The 21,482-nt window shown below is 39.0% G+C and overlaps 1 protein-coding gene across 1 annotated transcript in view; it reads right to left on the reverse strand.

The window, feature by feature from the left end:
* The window catches only part of LOC134335753 (uncharacterized), a 34,107-nt gene that overhangs the window by 11,438 nt on the left and 1,187 nt on the right, over nt 1–21,482 (reverse strand). Inside the window, exons 2-13 of the mRNA XM_063018347.1 lie at nt 16,302–16,557; nt 14,963–15,229; nt 13,880–14,171; nt 13,691–13,821; nt 13,428–13,480; nt 12,336–12,363; nt 7,914–8,033; nt 6,804–6,832; nt 3,674–3,938; nt 2,841–3,116; nt 2,031–2,279; nt 1,816–1,938 (exon numbers count right to left, since the gene is read on the reverse strand). Coding sequence (XP_062874417.1) covers nt 1,816–1,938; nt 2,031–2,279; nt 2,841–3,116; nt 3,674–3,938; nt 6,804–6,832; nt 7,914–8,033; nt 12,336–12,363; nt 13,428–13,480; nt 13,691–13,821; nt 13,880–14,171; nt 14,963–15,229; nt 16,302–16,557 — 2,089 coding nt within the window. The remainder of the gene's footprint in view (nt 1–1,815; nt 1,939–2,030; nt 2,280–2,840; nt 3,117–3,673; nt 3,939–6,803; nt 6,833–7,913; nt 8,034–12,335; nt 12,364–13,427; nt 13,481–13,690; nt 13,822–13,879; nt 14,172–14,962; nt 15,230–16,301; nt 16,558–21,482) is intronic.

A 21,482-nucleotide genomic window follows, 5' to 3' on the forward strand; every position in this document is an offset into this window, starting at 1 on the left:
GTCTATATACAAAGAAACAAAACTGTAAACCTTATCGCTTTGTTTTGGAACTGGACGACATCATGAAGAAACTAGAAAACCCTCAATAATACATCTTTATTCCACTTATCAGTTCTTAAAAGCACATTAAAACTGGTTTAAAAAACACACATCACCCTGGCTCAAGTCTTTACACTGGCTCGCAGTTTTAAAGTTAATATTACAGCTCTACAAATCCCTTTATGCTCCTGGACCATCAGATTGTATTAAAATAGAGTGACATCCATGTGATCTTTTCAGCTAGAACAACAGCCGCTCCTCTGTGTCCATTCAGTCAGAAGAGCATTTGCATGGCTGGTAGGTGTTCCAGTTCATTCCAGAGCTGTTGAGTGGTGCTGTGGTCAGGGCTGAGTGCAGGACACTGGAGTTTCTTTAAACCAAGCCTTTCTTCATGTCTTTATAAAGCTCAATTTGTGCACAGGGAGCACAGTCATGCTGAAATGAGAAAGGGCCTACCCTAAACTGTTGCTGCCATTTTGGAAGCATATGATTTCCTTTATATAATTTACTTATCGCACTGGTTAGCAACGGATGTGGCAAAAACACATAAATACAAATATTACAAAGGAAAAGTGTCCCAATATTTTCATCCACACAGTGTATATGTAATGCACCAATTTGTTTTCTGAGAAAAGATCAGGGGTCCATGTCAGAGTCATCTGTATTATTTACTGAATCATCTCTCCATCTGTGCCCTAAACAAACACAAATAAAAATCATGAATGTTAGTTAATCAGTTGCTATATATCACTTTATAATAATAATTACTTAGGCCTTAAGGAAAGTCAGTCAGTTAAGAGCCCAGAGCCCTGCCCTCAACCTCAATACACACCATTAGGATGAATTGGAACATCCGATAAGAGCTAGACCAACACGTCTAACATCAGTGCCTGACCTCGCAAATGTTTACTGGATGGGCCCAAATTTCCAGGGTTGCTCTCCTAAATCTTGTAAAATCCATTCCAGAAAAGTGAAAGCTATTATAAGCACTATAGGGAGAACTCCATATCAATGACCATGGTATGTCCAACAATGTTATGGTCAGGTCCAGTGTTGAACATGCATTGCTCATAATGTTGAAATTTTGAAATCTTGGGACAGGATGAATAAATAAATAAACCACACCGCTATCTTATTACCCTGCCTCTAAACAAATAGACCCTAATGTGTCTTTGTAACTACTAAACAATAAAGTTATACTTTTGTACTTTTGACTTTCAAAAAAGAATTACTTTCTGATATAAACGAAACCAGAACATAAATGATTTCAACATCTATCAACACTGGATCACCAGTCAGCGGAAAGAGTTTCTCTCTCCAAGTGACAGTCCTCCGAAATTATTATCTCGTGATGCATTTAAGTTTAAAGCAGCATGCAAAAAAGAACCATCAACCACAAGGTCCAACTTCTGGTGCATCAGTCATGACAGGCATAACAGTTAGAACCAATCTTACCAGAGCTTTTGGGGGCCTGACTAAAATTCTCTTACGTTCCTTACGTAAATGATTACTACAACAGAGTAATCCAGTGCTTTATTTAAAATTAATTAATTAAAATCTCACTTACAAGAAGGTAGACTCTTTGAAACTGGTTTGAAGTCTGAAAGAAAGCAGAAGCAGAAGATGAAGAAGTGAGTTATTGTAAGAACTGTGGTCTGTAGATGATTTACTGCTGAACTGAACTTTACAAAACAATCTTTCCTGATTCATCACTTCATCTCTTAAGAATAAAATCAAAACAATTTATTAAACTTATTTTTAAAGTTCCTCTCCTACCAGAATTCTTCTTCTTCCAGATCAGAACTTTAGCAATCAGAGCAACCAGCGCAACCAGCGCAACCAGAGCAAGAACAGCCACGACTGCACCAACGATGATACCAAGAGATCCTCCACCTACATCTACAGCAGAACATGAACCAGAACAGAAGCTCTATTAGAAGCTCTAATAGATTCTACAGGAATGTGGTTCTCCTACCTGGAGCTTTAAGCACTAAGTCCTTCTCCAGGCTGCTGTGCTGAACCACACAGGTGTGGTTCCTTCAGCTCCTCAGGTGAGACTCTCAGAACGGCTCTCTTTTGCAGAGTTCCATCCTGGTTTGGTAATGTGTCATTGGAGCTCACATTGTCCTCTCCATCCTTCAGCCAGGTGATATTTATTTCTTTGGGGAAGAAACCTGTAGTGTGACACACCAGCTCTGGTTGAGGGAAGTGCTTGTGGAACACGGAGGCTTCAGGACAAACTGCAGAGACACACAAAGATTTTATATCTATAGATTTTAATATTTACACAAAAAGTAAAACATTTATAGTATAAAAGTTTTCTCATTTCAGTTTAAAAACTTTTAATTTTATAAAGATGAATAAGAAATCACTGCTTCTTATGTTTTTTTTTTTTTGGCATTTTACATCCTGTTTCATTTTTTAAAACAAGGTTTGTAAAAGCTAATAAATAAAATGCAATAAATAAATGTAAATTATGTTTTCAGTCTTATGCAAACATTTGTGAATCTTTTTTACCTGAAATACTGTACACATAGAACAACTTTAATATGATTTAATGTGCAACTTTTAGAACACAAATCACAATTTATTTGGATAGTTAATTAACACAGAAATATTAAACGTGCCATAAGGACAGAAACAGATAAATCAGTGAGCAGTGGACAGATGTAATAATGATTTGATGGATGGATGAAGAGGATGGATAATGTTGGATGGATGTTGATAATGAAGTGAGGAATTGAGCAGCAGGTTTCAGTGATGAATGTAGTTACAGTAACAGAGAAGATCAAACACGTTACCTTTCCTCTCCAGAGTCTCTCTGCCGTATGACACGTACTTCTTCAACCAGGAGATACACTCCTTCTCCAGGTAGAACTTCTGGTCACGTTTATAACCATGACCCCATCTGCCTTTGTCCTTAAGAGCTTCAGCATGTTTATTTGCTGCAGTCCAGGTGAAAGTTTTCAGATCCAAATCAAGGAAATTTTCTCCATCATAACCGTATCGATCGTATCCACTAATGGTTCCATCATCATCAAACTCACAGCCGTACATGTTCTGCAGTGTGTGAACTCCTATAGATATACACACACACACAATAAATTTATTTTTTAATATCCATTGATTAATTAACCTTCACAAGGTTCAAGGTTAATACAAGGTTAATATATATTTATATCAATTTACCTACAGCTTGTTTCTATGTGACGTCAGATGCACCACAAAACTGTACAGGTTCAAGCACGTGTTTACACTATATGGCTTGAAGTATAAAGGCTTTTGAATTCATCAGCCACAACAATTGCTAAAAGTGGCAAAAAAAAATTTCCACACAAATCCTTCACCAATACCACTTAGTGGACATTGACATTGATTATGATGTTGATTTTAAGTCAAGTCTTTAGGTCTAACATCAGGGTCTGACCTTACAATTGCTTTTTTGGTGAAATGGTCACAAATTCCCACAGTGACTACCTGTCCTGTCATGATTTATTGAAATTATCAAGCTTTATTACACAGTTCCTTCTCTGTATGCTGATATGGTCACGCTTATCTTAGCAGAAGACATCAACCATAAACCCATCCTAAACACTCTGCTCACTAGTGCAGAACTGAGTGTTTTCATTCTCACCTTCTGTGTGATTAAATCTCTCCATTATTGTAAACAGATGTACTTTGAAGTCCTCCTCATCACCCTGCATATGCTGAGTCTCTCTGATCCAGTAATCTGCATCATCAGCATCAATCTTCTTCATCCACTCCGTCTTTGGGATCATCTTCCTGATGTTACTGTCATAGTACAAAATCTGCTCTCCATCCACCAGACCAACAGCAGTAAAATTTGTTAAATTTACTCCTCTTACTGCAGTGTAGAGGTACTCGCAGTGAGTGGGTCCCTGTGAAAATAAATCAGCAATTTACCAGTTTAATTCTGAATGTAAATGTTTTTTATAAAACAGAAAAAACTATATTCACACTCTTACAGTGAACACACTGCAATTTCCTTCGGCATCAATAAAGTGTTATCTTATCTTAACACACTACAAATAACAGATTCTATAATATCATTTATTTTTGTGACATGGTCGCTTCATTTCTTCTTAGTGAATTTAATTGACTACAGCTGGCAATTTCTTTAGGGCCATTTAAACAGGGCTAGTTGGTATGACCTATTAAACCAAGTCACAAGCATTACAATAGAAAAGTCTGATATCGAGTTGATCAAGTCTGTAATGTTGCTTGAGGCCATTTCTAAGCAACTTCAGTTCCTAAGACAAACTCCTGAAGTATAGCTGAACTGAACTGAGGAAGGACATGGTGTCTTCTCACCACCACTAGAGGCGTGTTTGCCCAAGCTATTGGGCTGAATTTGGAAAGGATTTGGACTTATCTTCAATATGTCACAAATTATGTTTTTCATCTTTCATTTTAACTTAGATTTTAATAAAATGTCAATTAAAATGGATTTTTTTTTACCTACCTGACATTCTCATTATTAAATGTATGTGTTTACCCACACACTTGCTAACGTGTAATAAATTAATTACATAAAGGAAATGCCTTCAGCTTTTCAACAGTTGAGGGCATGCCCTTTCCTGTTCCAGCATGACTGTGTCCCTATAAAGATGTGAAGAAAAGCTCAGTTTAAAGAAACTTCAGGGTCCCTAACCCTAACCTGACCTCAGCCCCACTCAACAGCTCTGGGATGAACCGGAACATCAACATCAGTGCCCAGCCGTACAAATGCTCTTTTGACAAAATAGGCACAAATTCCCATAGACATACTTCGAAGACTTGTGAGAAGCTTATCAGGTAGAGCGGCTGTTTGTTCACTCCATTTCAGTACCGTTTGTTTTAGGAAATGGAACACTTCTGACCACAGTGTACCTAAACCAGCCCGTCTGGCACCAACAACCGTGCCCAATCAAAGTCACTCAGATCACATTTATTCTTCAACCTGATGTTTAATATAAACATAAACTAGGCTTTTTGCGTATTATATATAAATGTGACTAAAACTTTATTTTAATGCATATGTTGTGATTACGGCATTGCAATAGCACATCGTTAGACTGATGAACAGATATTGATGAATAACTCGAGCTTACCTTGTTTTACCTCACCTGTCGGAGACAAAATAAAAAAAACTAAGAAAAGCAGAACTTTCCATGGTGTCATTTCGTGAATCATTTTCTAAAAAACTGACCACGAAATGACAAAACATAACAACAAAGAAAACAACGTTTTGTAGTACAAGGAAATTGTAAATAGAAATCTGCGACTACACCTCAGCATTCAGGTTTGCCATGCTTGTCAACTGGAACGTATGCGCGCGCGTGCGCGTGAACCGAGATTTTGCAGGGAAAGCAGGAGCGTTTTTAGTTTCATTTCGTCAGACATTAAAGGACGACGAAACTTCATACACAATAACTATAGACATTTCTGCCTGCTTTTTATTACAGATTTTGCATGAAATCATAGCGCATGAAAGAACAGTTTATATATTTAATCATTATTGCATCTAAATTTTAAACACAAGCGTTACAGTCAAGGCTTTGTTATGAACATTATGAGGGGTGTCTAAACTTTTCTTGTTGGGGGCCTTGTGAGCGGTGAACCTTTACTGTGGCACTCCACAGTCCATAACATTTAGCCGTTTACACTGCATTATTCTATTGGACTATTAACACTGTCAAACTGGAGCAAGACATAGATCAGGCAAATGATATTAAACAATGGTCAGACATCATTGGCCTGGTGAGTATGTAGTTGTTAGTAGTCTGGTTAGATGCTCAGCCACCTTCATGATACAGTTAATCCTGAGTAAATCTTAAAGTTTGGTTGTTCACTTCATCCTTATTCATAATGGTATTTACCCCTCTGCTCATTGTTACACAGACAGGTTTCAGTCAAAAACAAAATGAAACTTGTGGTCGTTCATGAAAATCTGGACCAGAAATGATTTGATATTAAAGGACTTTGTGTTTAAACCTATATTGTGTAGAAATGATACTGATGATTTCAGTGATGATGAAAATGTTCTTTCTTTCTGGATTTTTCTGCATTTAGTAATTTTCAATTCCTGGTACACACACCCTCTCTGACATGATCACCTGTCAATGTTGGGTTTCACACAGAGCCACACCAGTTCAATGTGACTCCCCCCAACATAACCCCCCCCCCCCCATTCTTGAGTACAGACGCCCTGATCCCTTTTAACCTTCCCTCCCTTAAACACAGCCAATTGTGTTTGTGTGGATGACCAGTCCCATCAATAGCTATTATGAGATTTGAACTTGCGAGTTCCAAACCTTTTGCAGTAATTCAATAGCACTGTAGACCAATGCGCCACCCAAGCGCCCTGCAGCAACATTAATAAATGATAAAATGTACAATAGAACATAACACTGATGAACTGATAAATATTTTGTATGCAATAACTGCATTATTTAGGCATTGCTAAGCTAATTTACGATATAAAACATATGAATAAACATTAAGTGGATCCTCCATTTCTTCATGTTTCACATTCTTCATTCTCTTCTTGTAGAGCCTTAGAGCAGCATAATTCACTAACTCACGATCCTCATCCTGTAACTCAGAATACATCAATGATCAGTGATCTATCTGCTAAATGTGTACTAACCCCCCCCCAAAAGACAAAAGAAGTACACATATGTAAGTGAAAAAGGTTGTGTAAATTTATCATTTTAAAGGTCACTGTATCTACTTAGTTTTTAAGTTTATATTATTAGGTTTACCTCATGATCTTGATCATCAGCATCAGCAGCTAAAATAAAAAAAATAAAATAAACAGAGCAATATAAATAAACAAAATAATAAGGATGATGATGATGATGATGATTATTATTATGTCATTAACCTGTCCGAATGTTTCTGTGCTTCAGTAGTATGAAGACCAGGATGCTGAGAATTAAAACCACTCCACTACAAACTCCAACCAGCATGAAAAGCACATTGGGAGATTCACAACCTTCATGGGGACAGTAACAACCACATATCTACAGTTAAATCATCATATTTCAATAAAAAACTAAAGCAACACATTTATGCAAATGAAGGCCCATAACCAAAGCTAAGTAAAATATATTATTATTGCAAAAATATCTGACCACATAGACAGAGGAAAAAGCAATTTTAGACAAACATTAAACCGGATAACTAGGATCCATGTTGCCCGTTCTAGCAGTTGTCACCTTGCTGCACATTCTGTGTTTGTACATTTACTTTTATTAGTAGGTTATACATATGTAGGCTCAGCTAACAGCTAAAATTATCCGTTACTTGTATGTAATTACTATTATGTATAGGTCATTTTTTATAAATACAGCATAACAAAAGCACACAAATATACTTAAACATGGTTTTAAAAAGCAGATATTAAATAAACACATATGTCGGGTACTAAATAACATAAATTTTAAGTACAACCACCCTGGTGAAGTACATTCAGAAAAACAACATATACAAACCTTGTGCTATGTCTGGGCTCAATGACCTCCTTTCATTTCCCTCTAAAAAGAGAAATCATTTAAGCATTTGCTAAATTTCACAAAATGTTCAACACATTCATTTTTTACATAGACATATATACGTACATAGAAATATACATAAAAATTTACCATTGATGTTTAAATACGTCGAGTTGCTGAAGATCATTTTGTCCAGATCTATGAAACTACAGTAATAGAGAGCTGTATCTGAGAAGTTAACTGCAGTGATTGTGAGAGACGTGTTCATGGCATGTACAGACATCAACATTCTCTCCGATTCAGATAAGAAATAGCATTGTTGTGATTGACCTGATAATGTGAACTGCTTGCACCCAACAAGAAGTGGCACTGAAGTACATGTGTTCTTAAACCAGAAGATGAAACCTGAACGATACAGGTTGTGCTGGCATCGCATGGTGACCTTCTCTCCAGGTTCTGCCACCAAAGTTACAGAGCAGGCTATCTTCAATAGCAAACCTGCACAGCGAAAAACATAAATCTCATTCTTTTATTTTTACTAACAGGTTTATCTTGGTTAGGGTCACGGAGGGCAGTTTAGAGCATCTAATTCACTAGGACACAGGGAAACATATATAAGTCCTTACTGTACCTTCAGTCGTTTTAGGGTTTTCCAACCTGGATTCTGTAAAGTAACTTTTTTAATAAACAAGAAACACTATACAAACAGATTTGACGTGACTGGCTTAAGGATCAAACTTTATGTTCTCAGAGCTCATGCTGCTGTGCATCACTCACTTCACCAGTTGCACCATTTTGCTACCCATCTCCCAATTCTATTTTACAGTAGATATTATAATATAAGTACACAAAAAACAAAAGTTTCAAAATGAAACAGAAGAGAAAAAACATAATTCACAAGTTTTAAATTAATATTAACACCATACAATTAAATCAGCAATTTAAATATATGAATGTTTAATTACAACTTTATTAAGTTATACAACCATTCTTTAGTTTAATAAAGCAATAAGATTATGAACACTCACCCATTACACAGAGAATCAGATGACACACAGACTGAGACATTTTTTGTTCTGTATATGAGAGCAGCGAAGAGGAAATGTCTGTCATGAATCCAACAGTGGTTTATCTGTAAGAGGGCGTGGTATTTACATTACCATTGTCTTTCATCCCCTATACTACCTCATCTTTTATTATCATTAATCCTATTTAATAACACTTTCAAAAAGTAAATGATTTGTTAGAGTGAGGATCTGTGTGGAATAATTATCATTCTAATAAAGAATTGATTTGCTGTAATTTTATTACAGAGTGGAGGGAAATAATCATACGACCCCTTTTATTTATCTGTTATTTACTGTACTGCCAATGCAAATGTCAACTTCACATTGACACACAACATTTCGACTGCTGTTACTCCAAGCTTTCTCATCTTACCTTTTTGTACATTAAATCTTGTGCATGTTTGAACCAGTTGTGGTTGCACGCATGTTTAAGGCACTTGGTGTGGCTCTGCAGCTTTTTCATGTTAAGTATTGTGCAATCATTTTGTCCCTGAGAACTTCAGGAAGTTATGTTACCTTCACCATGACTAATTAAATGTGAGAAATCTTTCCAAACTATGTTATAATTTTTTCTGCATGCTTGTCCTCTGGTATGTGTAATTGTCCATACACCAGTGTGTCTGGTGTAAAGAGTGTCTGTGGCATTATTGTATTATTGTTTGTTGTTCTGTATTGAGTGGTTAGAACCAAATACTAAACTACAGTATTAATTCCTTAATGTACTGTATAGCAAAGACCTAATTTTAGCAAAGCGTATTAAATTAAAATGTGATCAGAAATGCTAGACAATGGCTACTTTTTCTGTTCAGAATCAAAGAGTTAAAAAACAGGATGTGGTTTTAGTGCAGCAAAAGTACAAAAAGTGTTTTTATTGGTTAGGCCAGAATGGACGGGGTCCTTATGCCCCAGTTTTGTGGTTGGAAACACGTCTTTCTCTGAAATGGACTTATGCTACATGGCCAAAGGCATGTGGTTGCAGCGAGTCTCATTTAGATCTGCAGTATTTCTTTCTATTCTGTGAACAGAGATAAACCAGCTGCTAATTAATTGTATTAGGACTTCTCATGATGTTTATTTGTCCACCTGTCAAGATTTATATTGAAATAAAATGCAATTTTAGCTATAGCAAGCGGAGACTGTAACATGCTTTAAGAACTAGAACTAGAAAGTACTAGAACTGTAAATAAATTGCCCCTAATTGTTCTGATAATGACGCCTGAATGGTTTTGTGGTTGTTCCACTAATGACACTACAAAATTTTACACAAAACAAAATAAAAATAAAGCATCTGAGGTCATGTGGTAAATAATGGCAGCAGGTATGGGCATAAACTTACAACTTTAAATCTGTCGAACAATTTTGTCTGTTTGCAAATACACTGTATAACCAAATGTATGTGGACACCTGGTCATAAGGTTGTTGGACCTTCCATTCCAATACCATAAGCATATATAAACTGACCCCTTCCCCTGTGCCTGTGGAAAATTCTAATAAAAAAGCATTTGTGTGGTGCCTATTTTGAATGAGAAGGCCTGGCGCACATTTGATGTCTCAGTTCATCCCAGAGGTGTTTATTATGTTGCTACAAAGAGGTTTTACCCTGTGTGGCTTTCCCTTTATCAGACCTGGCCTGTTGTGCATGTTAAGTGTTCAACCAATAGTCAACTGTTGTTGGTGGTGGACTAATGTGTTAGAATGTTGCCCACCCAAGAACCTCGAATCACATTTTTACCATGTAAAAGAAAATTTTATTTTGCTGTTCCACCATAACCATCTGAAATGTATCTAAATGAAGTCACAATGTGACAATGTGCACAAATGTAAGCACATTTAAATAGCTTGTTTTTCTCTCTTTACCTCACAATCATTTTCAAGTCCTGATTGTGAATCCGCTGCCACTTGCACAACCTTCGCTCTGATTAAGTAGAGCCAGATCACCACACGCATCCAATCTGTGACCGCTTCTTATCACCTGCCAGTGTTGGGTTCCCATACAGAGCCATATCTCAAGAGAGCCACACAAGGGGTCTGTCTGAAAACCTAGCTCTCTCTCTTTACATAGACACATTTTACATCATCCTACACTCCTGAGAAGAGGGCGTGTTTAAATTCTTAGGTCCCCTAAAATGCTGCTGAGGTGCCTTAATTCTGACTGATAATCTGACTCAATAACGAGGGAGCATCCGACGCCTCCTCAGCGCTGAAGATCAATCCCAGCATTCAGTGCAGCACAACTTATCTCACAAAAAATTAACAAACATGGCAGACAAATGCGGAGCAACCAACTTCTTTTAAAATGTGTTGGGAGGTGGAACAATTGGATCGAAGAGATGAAATAGAGTCACTCAAAACTCTAACTGAACAGTTTATTTGGTCATTAGTGCAAAAAAAAAGAAAGAAAAAAATTCACTATTTACAGACTATTTACAACAAAAAACAACAGACACAGAAATAACCACAAACACACACGGAAACACAGATCACCCAGCAACTAAACACTTAATCAAATCCGCACAATCGCTAACAACAGGTCTACTCATGTGTGAGCATGTGTTCTGCCTTATCAGAATTTTCTTTTATTGCAAATTTATAGATATATAAATGTTATATAAATTTTATCCATTAATTTTTATTAAAACTAGACTATAGGTAGCACATCTCTGTAGATCTGTATCTTATTATATACTATAGGCATCCCACATTGATTTATCAGGTATCACACCTTGATAGATGTATATCTTAATATAAACTACAGGTATCACACCTTGATAGATGTATATCTTATTATAAACTACAGGTATCACACCTTGATAGATGTATATCTTATTATAAACTACAGGTATCACACCTTGATAGATGTATATCTTATTATAAACTACAGGTATCACACCTTGATAGATGTATATCTTAATATAAACTACAGGTATCACACCTTGATAGATGTATATCTTATTATAAACTACAGGTATCACACCTTGATAGATGTATATCTTAATATAAACTACAGGTATCACACCTTGATAGATGTATATCTTATTATAAACTACAGGTATCACACCTTGATAGATGTATATCTTAATATAAACTACAGGTATCACACCTTGATAGATGTATATCTTAATATAAACTACAGGTATCACACCTTGATAGATGTATATCTTATTATAAACTACAGGTATCACACCTTGATAGATGTATATCTTAATATAAACTACAGATATCACACCTTGATAGATGTACATCTCATTATAACTAGTGGTAGCGTAACTGGTTGAAAGTGAACAGCTGGTCTGTGGAAATATGCTAGAGGGCGCTGCAGGACCTACATCTTAATATGCAATTTATACTGCGCATGTGTGAGTATGTAGTTTACTAATGACCAAGCTAACGACTACCCTATAAGGCAAAATAGATGTGGACATTCTTTCTAATTTTGAATAGGACCCTGCTAAATTCACGTGAAAATGTGCTTAATTTCACAGACCTCGTTTTTCAAAAATCACAGATTTCACCGATTTTTAAACAAAAGTGCCACATTTCATAGCAGTCATTAAATTACTCTCAGAAATAAAATTATAGAATCAATGGAAACTACAATACACAGCACAGCTCACCTTAATAGCCCCCTCTCAAAGACGAATATCCTCTGCGTCTACAGAATCGGTTGAAAGTTTTCCATAGAGTCGTGTTTTTAGCTGCTTTACACTTCCACATCTTGGACATTTTGTCTAACCAGTTTCTAGTGTAACAGAGCATCTTTGCTGCAGAAGTAAAACATAAACTGTACACAAACTATCACAGCACAGAGATGATCACATGTGTAGAGAAGGGACACGTTTACATTAATTATGGAATTCACAAAAGGACAAAATGCACTCAATACATAAACACACACATCAAACATTGTCAGCACACGACACCACAGAAAACATAATTGCTATATGATTGCATACTGCGCCTCATATTTCATACAATACATAAAAGAAATTACATTTTTATTTTTACAGCACATCAGCACCTGACCTAACGTTGATTAAATGAGCACAAATCTTCGGACACACTAAATTACATATAGAGCACATTATTTGTTACTGCTATAAAGTGCAGATCATAAAGATGTGATTTTGCACACACACACCCACACACACACAGGTGGGCCAGTGGTTTTACAGCTGTAGTTGATTACACTGCAGTATTAGTCTTCACCTCACTCGCTACAGATGTCACAAAAAAATAAAAGACAATGATTAGCTCAGGCTGTTAAACTGATATTTAAGATGCAACTTATTCCAGTTAAAGTAGGACTGCAACTAATTACTATTTTAAAATTAATATATCTTTCAAAATTTTGATTACTACATTAAAATATTATTGTAAAAATATATTACATCTAAGTAATGGGATGTCTAGAAATAATTTCTCTTTAATTTCAGTAGTTAAATAAAAAACCCAATTACTGGTTGGGACAAAATGTAAAATGCAAATGAAAACAGAAACGAGTGATTTTTATAAATACTATATTTTCCTTCTAATTTGCAACACACAAAAAGTTGTGACAGAGCAAATTAAGACAAGAAAAGTTTGTAGAATGATCCAAAACTTTTCACAGGTGATACCGTCATGATTGGTTATAAAACAAACATTAACCAAAGCCTAAACTCGTTTATGGTCAAAGATGGGTCGAGGTTCAGCACTTTTCAGTAAACTGAACAAATAAACAGCTAAGTGTTTAACAATAAATTAACGGGGGCCTAGACAATCATGTCCATGTAGTTACCCCAGCGCCCACAAGATAATCATTTATTTTAAAATCATGTTCACCTACCATTAAAGGTTTACTTACAAGGTGGTGTTTTTTCTCTGAAACTGGTTTGAAGCCTGAAAGAAAGCAGAAGAAAAGAAGAAGTGAGTTCTTGTAAGAACTGTGGTCTGTAGATGATCTACTGCTGAACTGAAAAAAGTGTTTCAGTAGATTCTTACTGCCCAGTCTGATTCATCACTTCATCTCATCAAAATAAAATCACATTAAATCAGGATTCAAAAGTATTAATATATTCTGTTAAACTTATTTTTAAAGTTCCTCCTTACCAGACGACGACTTCTTCCAGATCAGAACTCCAGCAATCAGAGCAACCAGAGCAAGAAAAGCCACGCCTGCAAGAACGATGATACCAAGAGATCCTCCACCTACATCTACAGAACCTGAACCAGAACAGAAGCTCTATTAGAAGCTCTAATCACACTTTCACAATAGAAATGTGGAGATTCTACAGGAACGTGGTTCTCCTACCTGGAGCTTTAAGCACTAAGTCCTTCTCCAGGCTGCTGTGCTGAACCACACAGGTGTATTCATGTTCCTTCAGCTCCTCAGGTGAGACTCTCAGAATGTCTCTCTTCTGGAAGGTTCCATCCTGGTTTGGTACAGTCGCTGTGATCTCCACGTCCTCATGCAGTTCCTCGCCGTCCTTCTGCCAGAACATCACCAGTCCACTGGGGAAGAAACCTGTAGCGTGACACACCAGCTCTGGTCGAGGGAAGTGCTTGTAGAACATGGACACTTCAGGACGGGCTGCAGAGACAAACATGCTTTTTTATTGATAATATTTTGTGGCTCATTTATTGTCTGTTTTACCACCACTTTGTCCTATTCAGGGTCGCAGAGTGTCCAGTTCACTGAGTGAACACACACACACACATTTAGGGGACTACATGTCTTTGTACTACTGGTACAAACAAATAATGTGAAAAATCAATAAACAGAACATTTATACTGGGCTCACAGTGTCATGCAAATAAAAATACACTTATTACATCTTCTGCAGTGAGAAAGAAACTCCAATATGGTATTTATTTTCTAAATTGAACATGGATGGCAAAAGTAAAAAACTTAGGATTTCATGACTTGCACAATGTTTTATCTTTTTCCTTGTGTGTTAAATGTTAATAAACAGCAATTGTTCAATTGAAATGTGCAGAAGTGTGTATCCTGTAGAGAGTGTGTTCATATAGAACAGCAACCCTGTTTTCAATTAAATTATCACTTAGAAATCTTTTGCATGATATGTAAGAGACTTGTTACATTATGGAAATGTGTTTTGGTGTAAAAAAGCAGTTAAGATTGTAAACAAGCTGAGTAGTAAAGTTCAGTTATTGTATTAATAATAAATGCAGAAGTACAGATAATCCTACAGGGTTCAGTAACTTTTTCCTCTGTTCATTAACTTGTATGTTCTTCAGTTGTTTTAGAGAAGCAGACATAAGACTGAGCAATAAGAGATGATGATGATGAAGTGAGGAAATGAGCAGCAGGTTTTCAGTGATGAATGTAGTTACAGTAACAGAGAAGATCAAACACGTTACCTTTCCTCTCTCTGCCGTACGATACAAACTTCTTTAACCAGTCAATACACTCGTTCTCCAGGTAGAACTTCTGGTCACGTTTGTAACCATTACCCCATCTGCCTTTGTCCTTAAGAACTTCAGCATGTTTATTAACTGCAGTCCAGGTTTCAGTTTTCAGATCCAGACTGAGAAAATCTTCTCCATCATAACCGTACTGCTCGTATCCACTAATAGTGTCGTCATCATTAAACTCACAGCCGTACATCTGCTGCAGTGTGTGAACTCCTGCAGACACACACACACACACACACACACACACAGATTACACTTAATTCAACACTTTTAACATTCAGTAATTGTTCATTCTACAGTGAGAGGAAACAAGTATTAAACCACTTTAGCTTTTACTTTTTTTTACTTCATGTTTACATACAAAATGTCTTTTAACCTTGTACTTATAAAAACTGATGAAGAAATTTGGTAACTATATTCAACTGTAAATATAAGCCGCTCAGGTGGTGCAACGTATCGAATACATTGTATCGAATCTCGGCTCTGCCTTGCCGGCTGAGGCTGAGCATGAACAACGATTGGCCTGTTGTTCGATATGGGCGGGACTAAGCCGGATGGGGACTCTCTCTCAGACTAGTGCGATTACGACCTCTGCTGGCTGGTTGGTGGCGCCTGCACAGAGATGGGGAAGGAGTGCAGTAGAGGGTGTGGCTCTCCGTACACAGCGCTGTGCTGCACTGCACTCGTCAAATGTAGGTGATAAGATGTTCGATTGCTGTGCATGTGTCGGAGGGGGCGTGGAGCAGCCTTGTCCTCCCCAATCGGGAGCAGGGACCAGCATTAGTGAGAGGATGATTGACGGGCAGTAATTGGATGCGCTAAAGTGGGAGAAAAAGGGGGGAAATTATTTTTTTTTAAATGTAAATATATAAAAGGTATGTATGGAATAATCAAATTCTAAATATTAATGCTGTAAAAATAAGGTAATGTTTACTGTGAAAGCACTTCTGTAAGTCGCTCTGGATAAGAGCATCTACAAAATGCAGGAAATGTAATTGTAATCATGATGAAGGAGCTTTCTAAAATTTTACTCTACAAAATTATTGAACAACAGATAAATGGAACTGTAAGCAGACACTTCTGTGTCTTAAATAAATGAATTGTTGTAGCAGCAACTGACATGGACTTGCATTGGACTGTGAAAGTAAACAGTTCTTAAAACATTGTGTTTCCACTATTTACCATACAGTGGTCCTTTTAAGGTCCTAAAATGTAAATCATCTGATCACTGAAACAGAACATTAAATCCAACTTATTTATTAAACAATTACATTTCTGATCACACCTTTAGTCTGATTAAATCTTTCCATTGTAGAGAGAAGTACTTTGACGTCCTCCTCTTCACCCAGCATACGCTGTGTCTCTCTGATCCAGTAATGTGGATCATCAGTATCAACCTTCTTCATCCACTCCGTCTTTGGGATCAGTGTCCTGATGTTACTGTCATAGTACACAATCTGCTCTCCATCCACCAGACCAACAGCAGTGAACTCTGGGTAATTTACTCTAACTGCAGTGTAGAAGTACTGTAGTGAGTGAGTCTCTGTGAAAAGAAATCAGAATTTTAACATCTAAGTTCTTCATTTCAGAAGTCATGAAGTTAAAAAGTTTGCTATGAACTTTGACAGTAATTTTTGTATCTGCCCATATTAATCTAATGATTATATGCAAATGTGTCTTGCTTTTCCCACCAGAGATATGACAATGAAGACACAGGCGTTGATGATCTGTAATGTTTCACATGTAAAATGTTCTATTTTTGATAATTCGTCACATGTAAATGTTTCAGACCTTAAATATAACATACAGATGACAAGAGGAAGCACCAAATGCAGCTTTTATATCACCATTCCATTTGTTAAAGATAAAAATTTATTCAAAACCTTTATCACCTTTGTGAAAAAGTAATTTAATTAGAACTTGTGATGGGTCTTTTCTGCTGCTGTAGAGGAATTTAGTTTTTCTTTATTGCAGAATTGTTTTGATTCAGGTAGACTGGAGGGTTTTCCAGGATGAGCTGCTCAGTTAGGGTCTCACAGAATCTCAACGGGCTCAGTCAGGACATTGACTCGTCCAATCCAAAACCTTAATTTTGTTTCTTTTGAGCCATTCAGAGGTGGACTTGCTTGGGTGCATTGAATCGTTGCCCTGTATAATCCAACTTTGCTTGAGCTTTAAGTTACAAACTTCAGAATTCAGAGCAGAATATATGGTTCAATTAAGTTCTGTTTAAGTAATGTTTAGAGTAAACAAGTCTGGCAGTAATCGTGACTGGGTGAGACTAGAAAAACTACATTTTTAAACCCTGTGCTTGATTCGTGTTTTCACCCCTTCAGTATTATTTACTGTAACTGTTTGTTTTTGAGTTACGTAAATATGAAAAATCTAATATATTAAATATCCCATAAATATGCTAATGCATATTTATATATAAACCTATAACAGCTGAATTAACAGCATTGTTTTACTACAGGAACTGAAACCAAAAATAATTTGTTTGTTTATTTATCAGGATTTTAACGTCATGTTTTACACTTTGGTTACATTCATGACAGGAACGGTCATTACTCATTACACAAGATTCATCAGTTCACAAGCTTATATCAAACTCAGTCATGAACAATCTTTGTATCTCCAATTCACCTCACTTGCACATCTTTGAACTGTGGGAGGAAACATACACAAATACAGAAAGGACCCGGACTGCCCCACCTGGGGATCGAACCCAGGACCTTCTTGCTGTGAGGCGTCAGCACTACCAACTTAGCCACCGTGCCACCCAATATCCTTTGTCCATTTACATTGTTTACTTTTAACTGCTGACTTCAGAGTGTTTGTGACTGATATTTAAAGACTGGAATTTAAATATACACGTTAATATTTGTGTATCGTTTAGGGAAAATCACATAAAAAAATAAGGACAGAGCTACAACCCCATATTTGGTAAAGAACAAACAAGAACACAAAAACACCACAATTTCCAGTGTTTTTTTCTCTCAATGATCCAATATTAATATAAAAGTCAATGATAAAGGTAAGCTGTACCACTGAGTGCCACTGTGAAAACTTTAGTTTTACCCGAAATTATTTATCTGGTTAAAGGTACTGTGGATGTTATAAATATACTCTAAATATATTCTGTTACGACGGTCCCAGCCCTTTGTTTGGTTTTCTTTGGATGAAAAAACGAAACCAATTTTTTAAATTGTTTTTACAATTTAAACTAGTAATCGTTGTGAGTTTAACTATTTTCTATTAACTATTTTCGTCAATAAAACTGAAAACTGATAGGTATTATGTGTTATTTCTAAAAGTAAGATAAACTAGAATAGGTCACACGATCGCTTGCTTCGTGGCTAAATCCGGGATACTCAGCACACCGTTCGAAATATTGTTGAACTATGCGAATGTCATGTTATTTAAAATAAATCCAACATACATTATGCAAGAAATGATATACATTATTACAGCTGTAGATCACTTTAGTACAATGAAAAAACTCTCTGACCTGCTGATGTAACGATATGTGGGCTAGACGGACAGGAGGGGGCGGACACAAACGCAGAGATGTGTAAACAACAGATTTAATATAACAAAAGACAGGACATACCACGCTAAGAGGACTAACAAAGCTAACAAGGCTAAACAAAGACTAAACAGGACTAAACAGACTAACAGGACTAAACAGATTAACAGGACTAAACAGACTAACAGGCTAAACAGACCAACAGGATTAAACAGACTAACAGGACTAAACAGACTGGACAGGACTAAACAGACTAACAGGCTAAACAGACTAACAGGATTAAACAGACTAACAGGACTAAACAGACTAACAGGCTAAACAGACTAACAGGATTAAGGACTAAACAGACTAAACAGAACTAAACAGACTAAACAGGCTAACGGACAGGCTAATACACACAGGCTAACAAACAAGGACTAAGCTAACAGACAGGGGCTGAACAGTGACTAAACTAAACAGGCTAACAAAGCTACACAGGCTAAACAGACTAAACAGGTTAAACAGACTAAACAGACAGGACAGGACTAAACAGACAGAACAGGACTAACCAGACTAACTGGCTAAACAGACTAAACAGGCTAACGGACAGGCTAAACGGACCGGATGAAACGGCAAGGAGCAAGGAGCAAGGAGCAAGGAGCAAGGAGCCAGGAGCCAGGAGCCAGGAGCCAGGAGCCAGGAGCCAACAGTCACCAGAGCAAACAGACAGAGTTACCCTCAATAATCTCCAACCAGCCTTTCCCTGAGCCTCTCCTAAATAGTAGCAGCTGGGGCTAATTAGCCCCAGCTAACCAATCAGGAGAGGGAGGCTGGCTGGAGACTGGGGAGAGAAGGGCGTGGCACACTGGAGCACAGGATCACCCTGAGGCTCCAAGCGTGACAGTAGGCCCCTCCCTGAAGGCACGACTCCTGGCGTGCCCAAATAAAAAAACCAAAAACAAAAAGGAGGTCCTGGACCCTGAGGGGCATATTTGAAGTAATTTAATATGCCTTGCGGTAGGCATGATAGGAGACCAGAAGCGCTGTCGGGGAGCGCCGACGAGAGTTCAAAAGCGCCGTTGGGGGGCGCCATCGCCGGAACAGAAGTACCATCGGAGGGCGCCAACACAGAAACAGGAGCGCCATCTGGGGGCGTCATCTCGGAAACTGAAGCACCTTCGAAGGACACCAACTCTGGAACAGGAGCGCCATCAGGGGGCGCCAACTCAGGAACAGAAGTGCCGTCGGAGGACACCAACTCAGGAACAGAAGTGCCGACGGAGGACACCAACTCAGGAACAGAAGTGCCGTCGGAGGACACCAACTCAGGAACAGAAGTGCCGTCGGTATGCGCCAACTCGGGAACAGGAGCGCCATCGGGATGCGCCAACTCGGGAACAGGAGCGCCATCGGGATGCGCCAACTCGGGAACAGGAGCGCCATCGGGATGCGCCAACTCGGGAACAGGAGCGCCATCGGGATGCGCCAACTCGGGAACAGGAGCGCCATCGGGATGCGCCAACTCGGGAACAGGAGCGCCATCGGGATGCGCCAACTCGGGAACAGGAGCGCCATCGGGATGCGCCAACTCGGGAACAGGAGCCAGCTGCGTGGAGCCTGGCGAAGAGGTTTCGGGAGTCAGCTGCCGTGAGCCTGGCGAAGAGGCTTCGGGAGTCAGCTGCGGTGAGCCTGGCGAAGAGGCTTCGGGAGTCAGCTGCGGTGAGCCTGGCGAAGAGGCTTCGGGAGTCAGCTGCGGTGAGCCTGGCGAAGAGGCCTCGGGAGTCAGCTGCGGTGAGCCTGGCGAAGAGGCTTCGGGCGTCAGCTGCGATGAGCCTGGCGAAGAGGCTTCGGGAGTCAGCTGCGGTGAGCCTGGCGAAGAGGCTTCGGGAGTCAGCTGCGGTGAGCCTGGCGAAGAGGCTTCGGGAGTCAGCTGCGGTGAGCCTGGCGAAGAGGCTTCGGGAGTCAGCTGCGGTGAGCCTGGCGAAGAGGCTTCGGGAGTCAGCTGCGGTGAGCCTGGCGAAGAGGCTTCGGGAGTCAGCTGCGGTGAGCCTGGCGAAGAGGCTTCGGGAGTCAGCTGCGAAAATCCTTGAGAAACTCCTTGAAACAGCTGTGAGGACCCTGAAGAGGCGTCCGAAGTCACTAGCGAAAACACTGGAAAAACGTCATTCAGCTGCGAGGACCCTGGAGAGGCGTCCAAAGTCAGCTGCAAAAACACTGGAGAAACGTCACTCAGCTGAGAAAACACTGGAGAGGCGTCCGAAATCAGCTGCTTGGACCCTGAATATGCGTCAAAAGCCAGCTGTTTGGACCCTGGAGAAACTGGACTCAGCTGCGAAAACACTGGAGAGGCATCCGAAATCAGCTGCTTGGACCCTGGAGAGGCGTCAAAAGTCAGCTGTTTGGACCCTGGAGAAACTGGACTCAGCTGCGAAAACACTGGAGAGGCATCCGAAATCAGCTGCTTGGACCCTGGAGAGGCGTCAAAAGTCAGCTGTTTGGACCCTGGAGAAACTGGACTCAGCTGCACCTGAGTACACGGGACTGGAGCCGGCAAACAAACAGAGAGACCCTCGGAGCCCTTGGGGTCGAAACAGGAAATAGGACCTAAATAATTTTGGCTGGCTCCTAACATGGACTTGGGACAGTCACGAGCTTTATAAGCGGGCACTGGCTCCTGGACCACATCCGCAGTGGGCACTGGGGAAAACTTAACCTCCCCAGTGGGCACTGGATGCCAGGTATAAGCTGCAGTGGGCACTTTGCTACATGAAAATTGGGTTCTCATGAGGCCCTCAAAATCCTTCACCGAGTTCAGCACAACTCCCCTGTCAGACCAAAGCTGCTTAGCCCACTCACGAGCAGCACCCCTCAGTCTAGACATCATAAATCGTACCTTGTCGATTTCAGTTGGCTGGGGGTCCAGAAGGTTCTGCAGGTAGAGCTGGCTCTGTAGAAGGAAGC

Source organism: Trichomycterus rosablanca, chromosome 21 (assembly GCF_030014385.1).
Source record: "Trichomycterus rosablanca isolate fTriRos1 chromosome 21, fTriRos1.hap1, whole genome shotgun sequence".
Classification (NCBI taxonomy): domain Eukaryota; kingdom Metazoa; phylum Chordata; class Actinopteri; order Siluriformes; family Trichomycteridae; genus Trichomycterus; species Trichomycterus rosablanca.